At 40.9% G+C, this 5,722-nt stretch overlaps 1 protein-coding gene across 1 annotated transcript; it reads left to right on the plus strand.

Moving 5' to 3' along the window:
* The first annotated feature begins 266 nt into the window (after window positions 1-266).
* On the plus strand, window positions 267-4,958 carry FOXL3 (forkhead box L3). The gene is made up of 3 exons (XM_026691946.2): window positions 267-373; window positions 2,675-2,843; window positions 4,270-4,958. The coding sequence occupies exons 1-3, from the start codon at window positions 267-269 to the stop codon at window positions 4,714-4,716; spliced, it is 723 nt and encodes a 240-aa protein (XP_026547731.2). The 3' UTR covers window positions 4,717-4,958.
* The last annotated feature ends 764 nt before the right edge of the window (window positions 4,959-5,722 follow it).

Genomic DNA, 5,722 nt, shown 5'->3' on the forward strand with positions numbered 1-5,722 from the left:
TGGCACGTTGTTGAACGCCAGGGAGGATGGAACAAAACCAACCTATGAGGAATAATTTTGCCCGGGACTGGAGACTCCTAAGGAAAGTGCGAGAGTGGGGGTAGAATTGTGCTCGGTGTGTGTGTGTGAGAGAGAGGGGGGGGAGAAGGGTTGGAAGGAAAGAGAGGGAGCAAGGGAGGAGTGGAGCATTCATAAAGAAAGATCGCTCTCCCACCTCTTCCCTCCTTCCTCAGGAGCTAAAAGAAATCCAAGAGGAAAAAAAAAGAATGTTTGATAACACACAATACCCTTATAACTGCTTTAATTATGATGGAGAGGATTACCCAGCCTGCACTTCAGATGAAGAAAAAAGATTCACCAGACCTGCTTACAGGTAAGCTGAACTCTTTAAGCTGGGTGTGCATAATTTTGGAGCCTGGGAAAATATTTCCTTCCTTCCTTCCCTTTCCCCTTCCTTACTTCTTTCCTTCCTTCTTCTTTTCTTTTTTTATTCCTTTCTTCTTCTTTTTTCTCCCTCCTTCCTTCTTCTTTCTTTCTTCTCTCTCTTTTTTCCTCCCCCCTCTTTCTTTCTTCTCTCTCTTTCCTTTTTCTTCTTCCCTCCCTCTTTCTTTCTATCTCTCTTTCCTTCTTTCCTTCCTTCTTTTCTTCCTTCTTCCTTTCTTTTTTATTTCTTTCTTCTTTTCTTTCTTTTTTCTCCCTCCTTCCTTCTTTCTTTCTTTCTTTCTTTCTTTCTTTCTTTCTTTCTTACTTTCTTTCTTTCTTTCTTTCTTTCTTTCTTTCTTTCTTTCTTTCTTTCTTTCTTCTCTCTCTTTCTTCCCCTGCCCTTCATAAAGATCTTAGCAAGGAGTAGGAGGCAAGATTAGAAAGTCGATCGGGTTTTAGATTTTTCTTTTCATAGAGGAATAACCAGCCCCTGAATATTTTTAAAATAGCTCTTTGGTAGGAAAAAGAAAATGATGGGAAACCTTAGACGAAGGTTCTCATTCCGTTAGGTCAAAAAAGAGTGAATTTCATGCTGATGTGCACCCCCAAATCTAAGTGGGGTTGTGGCTGTTGAGTCTGAAAACTGGTATCTTAGCTATATCTCTTAAATCCCATTTTTTTCAGTTACTTTTAGACTTTTGCAACTGATTGGTCCCCTCCAATGAATTCTGATGGGTTAAATTTGCACCCTGAGTTAAATTTGCCCCGTCTTTCATTTTGGAGAAGAAAGAGGGGTTTTCCAATTTTTCTCCAGACAAAAATGAGCTGGACCCACTGTTCTAACTCTTTAGATGTTGCTTTTATGATTAAACTTCCTCCTGGATGAACGCCCTAAGAAGAAAACAAAATAATAATAAATTTTAAAAAAGCAATGAAAGAAAGGGTGCCCTTGGTTGTTAAGTTCCACCAGGTGAGATATTTGCATTAAATGGATTTATTCATCTTGACCCTGATTAAAAATACCCAAGGAGTGAATTTAGCTTATTTGTAACTCACTTTTGCTTTCTATGCAAATAACTTCCATAGAAGTCAGGGGTGCAGAATCTGACCCAAATTTTGCCCCCCCAAATGCATTTAATCCTTGCAAAATAGCCACCAAATAATTACTTCTCTGGCTAAAAGTCACAATCTCCTGCAGCTCACAGAAGTTACAGCTCTCAGAAACTTTGAGTTGATGAAGTGACTGTGTCTAAGCATTTTTAAATAATCATTTTTTCCCCTTCCCTACGGAGAAGAAAATACAGATTCTATAACAGAACGAAGAGGGTGATCGTGGTCACTTTATATCTGTGGAAAATATAAGCAGGATATTTGCTTCTTATTTTTTTAAAAAATAAATTATTTCAGAGCTGTTGCTTCCATTTGGCCAATATTCCTCACTAATCATGCTTGCAATGTGGACTGAGAGAGAACACAAGACACCTGTATTAGGGATAAAACTTAAAAACCAGATTTCTACCTAGAAACAGGGCACTGACACCAAGCAAGAGAATGGCTGCCTTTGCACATTTCTTATAAGGTTACATTTTTCTGGGTATAACGATACAAGGTTCTTCTTTGATTGTTTTTTTTTCATGTGCAAGCTACCCAGGGTAGTTTGTGGTTATCAATCTATCCAATAATATGGCACTGATGACAGTTCAACCCTGTGCTACAAATATTTGCTTCCATCAATCCAATAATAACAGTATAGAAACTAAACAAATTACATTCTACCTTTCCAACACAATGTGTGAAAACTATCAGTGGTGTGTCTATATCTATATATCTATATCTATTACATCCATCATCTATCCATATCTATCCATCTATCCATCTCTATCAAGTATCTATCTCTATCTATCTATCTATCTATCTATCTATCTATCTATCTATCATCTATCTATCATCTATTTCTATCTTCTATCTATCTATTGATCTATCCATCCTTATCTATCTATCATCTATTTATATGGTCACAGTTGTGTTTTAATCAGCAGATCAAACTTAAAAGTAATAATGGTTTGCTGCAAAATGTTCAGTGCCTTGTGTTCGAAGAGACTTACTAAGTCTTCACTGAACACATTGAAGATAGCAGCCTCTGCGCTACAAAGTCTACTGAATCATCCCATTTTCAATGTCTCTCTGTGTCTTCCCCTTTGCATCCAATGAGGTCCTGATGCTCTTCATTTGTTCATCTTTCTCTGGGCAGCTACATAGCTTTAATCGCCATGGCCATTCAGCAGAGTCCTTCCAACAAGGTGACTCTTTCTGGCATCTACGATTTCATTATGAAGAAGTTCCCGTACTATCGGACGAATCAACGAGCCTGGCAGAATTCCATTCGTCACAACCTGTCTCTCAACAGCTGTTTTGTCAAGGTAAGCCTTCAAGACACACCTTTGCAAACATGTGCCCTCCATCCATGCACTCATCCTGTTCTGGGTTGGGTCATTCCTACAATTTGCAGTTGCGGGCATGAGTTGGCTCAGCCTTGGTTGTCTGAGAAAGCCTTTCAAATTACTTTCCGTGAAGTTATTATTGGATTGATAGAAGAGAATAGTTGTAGCTCAGGGCTGAACTGTGGAGTCCTTGGTGCTCTCTGAGCTTGGTGACTTTCTTGCAGACATTTCATGACCCAACTAGGTAACACCATCAGTGCTTAGAAGGGAGTTGGGTTTGCAAAGTGCAGGAAGAAGAGGAGGAGTGTGGGGTCCTTGGTGATCTCTGAGCTTGGTGGTTTTCTCGCAAACGTTCCATGACCCAAGTAGGGAACATCATCAGTGCAATATTAGTGGATTGATTGATTAAATTAAGAGGTCCCTCAACTCCAAACTACCCTGAGTAGCTTGCAAGTGAAGAAGTAAGGAAATCATAAAACAGATCAAAGAAGAACCACATTAGAGATGATAAGCAAGAGATGATGAATGTGAACGTTCCAATCCTGGTTATGGCATTTTTTTTTAAAAAAAAAGCTAAACAAAACAAAACTATGGCGATTTTGGAGAAAACCACTGTCCTCATTTGAAGAAGAGGTGGAGGGAATGAATGGCCATTAAGTGGAGATTTTTTAAAATATAAGTTCAGCCATTTTGCTGGAAAAGAGGAGGAAAGAAAAAGAGAGGGAAAGAAAGAGACAGAGAAAGAGAAAGAAGGAAGGAAAAGGAAGGAAAGAAAGAAAGAAAGAAAGAAAGAAAGAAAGAAAGAAAGAAAGAAAGAAAGAAAGAAAGAAAGAAAGAAAGAAAGAAAGAAAGAAAGAAAGAAAGAAAGAAAGAAGAAAAGGAAGGGAGAAAAAGAAAGAAGGAGAGAGAGAGAGAGAGAGAGAAGGAAGGAAGGAAGAGAGAGAGAGAGAGAGAGAGAGAGAGAGAGAGAGAGAGAGAGATTCTGTAGCAGACTGAAGGGTATATTTACCTCCAATTTCTATAATTAGAGAGCCTGGATTTCAGCAACGTGTCATAGCTGTTTATATGAGCCTCACATCTAAGTGAAGGCAGATGTGGAGAAGGCAACATTCACAGCATACGTGCTGAGAGGTCAGGGCCACAAAGCTAAATGGGCAGCAGTGGTGGACAACCTGTTTCTGTACAGCTGGCCATTAACCTTCAGAGGTCACCTTCCTCATGGTGGCCTAACCTCCTCCAAGCTCCAGCGCGTGTCCAAAGGAGCTTCCCCACGGAAACCCACTGTAGAGCCCAACCTTCTTCAGATCTTTCATGTTTGAAGATCTCAAACTGTGAGAGTTTCCAGACAGGGTGGATAGATCCTTTTTAATTGACAGTATTGCTGTTTTTGGTTGAACGAACGCAGGTTCCCCGAGCCGAAGGCAATGACAAAGGCAAAGGAAATTACTGGAGTTTTGCCACCGGGTGTGAATCCATGCTGGATTTGTTTGAAAATGGGAATTACAGGAGGCGAAGGAGGCGGAGTGTGAAAAGGGATCAAAGGATGGCTGGAGAAAAAGCTGCCTTGCCTACTTTGTCTTCCGCCGATTCCGTCTTTCCCGAAATCTCCTGCCCTGGGGAGAGTTTGGAATCCCAACCGCTCCAATCTTCAGAGCCCGGTGAGTTTTTTCCAAGAGCTGCCGCCAGCCGACAGAGCCCAAACATCGGAAAATCTGACTCCGAAATTAAATTTAGCATTGATTACATTCTTTCATCTCCAGACCCACTGCCAGTCCTGCGATCCCCATACCATGTGCAAGATAATAAATACCACCTCTTGGATGTTCAACAGGTTCAGTTTTGGACATTGTGAAGCAGCCGGGACAGAAAAAAATATATCACAAAATGACTTGCAATAAGGCGAATTCCAGTTTTGTGGGGACCTGCACCTTCCACCCCGGGGTTTAAACCATCTATTGGGGTTGGGGCTTGTTGGAGAAGACAGTAGTACTCTGGATGGTCTTGCTTCATGACTTCTGGTGACACGGGGGCATCCAACTGCCTAACACTGCTTGAATTCTGGGAAAGAATGAAATTCTTTAAGGTGGATGGAACAGTAATGGTATACCCTACACAGACAATGGGGTCCAAAATGTTATCAAGGAGACTGGATGCTGTCCTAATATTGACTTGGAACATTAGAATATAAGCCTTCCTTCCTTCCTTCCTTCCTTCCTTCCTTCCTTCCTTGAAAACATCTAGCTAGATGCCTTCCTTCCATCCACCCATCCTTCCTCTTCCCTCCCTTCCTCTTCTTTTCTTATTTCCTTCCTTCCTTCCTTGAATGGATCTAGCTAGATGCCTCCCTTCCTTCTTCCTTGAATACATATAGCAAGATCCTTCCTTCTTTCTTCCTTGAATACATATAGCTAAATACCTTCCTTCCATCCATTCTTCCTTCCTCCTCCCCTTTCCTCTTCTTTCCTTATTTTATTTCCTTCCTTCCTTCTTGAATAAAGCTAGATGCCTTCCTTCCTTCCCTTTTTTCCATCCATTCTTCCCTCCTTCTCTTTTTTCCTTCCTTTCTTCTTTCCTTTCTTTCTTCCTCTTCCCTCCCTTCCCCTTCTTTTATTTCCTTCCTTTCCTTCAATCTCTCTTTTTCATCCCCTTCTCCCTTCCTCCCTCCCTCCCTCCCTCCATCCTCTTTTCCATCCCCTTCTCCTTCCTTCCTTCATGTGTTTTTCTTCATGCCTGAAATGGCCTGCTATGTTTTCTAAAGAATTTGCTTCTTCAACCATTGCTCTCAATTAGACATGCCCCCCAAAACAAATACCAATGTTTATAATACCCCTTGTCTGCCATCTTGACTTTTTAGACCC

This window comes from Notechis scutatus, chromosome 12 (assembly GCF_049901735.1).
Source record: "Notechis scutatus isolate UNSWTSFEM ecotype Mainland chromosome 12, rNotScu1.2, whole genome shotgun sequence".
NCBI classification, from domain to species: Eukaryota; Metazoa; Chordata; class Lepidosauria; order Squamata; family Elapidae; genus Notechis; species Notechis scutatus.

Excerpts from the sequence above, each read along its gene's own strand:
- FOXL3 (XM_026691946.2), top strand. The coding sequence starts at position 267 with ATGTTTGATAACACACAATACCCTTATAACTGCTTTAATTATGATGGA. Across the intron at positions 374-2,674 it reads TTCACCAGACCTGCTTACAG|CTACATAGCTTTAATCGCCA; the intron begins GTAAGCTGAACT and ends TTCTCTGGGCAG. Across the intron at positions 2,844-4,269 it reads TCAACAGCTGTTTTGTCAAG|GTTCCCCGAGCCGAAGGCAA; the intron begins GTAAGCCTTCAA and ends GAACGAACGCAG.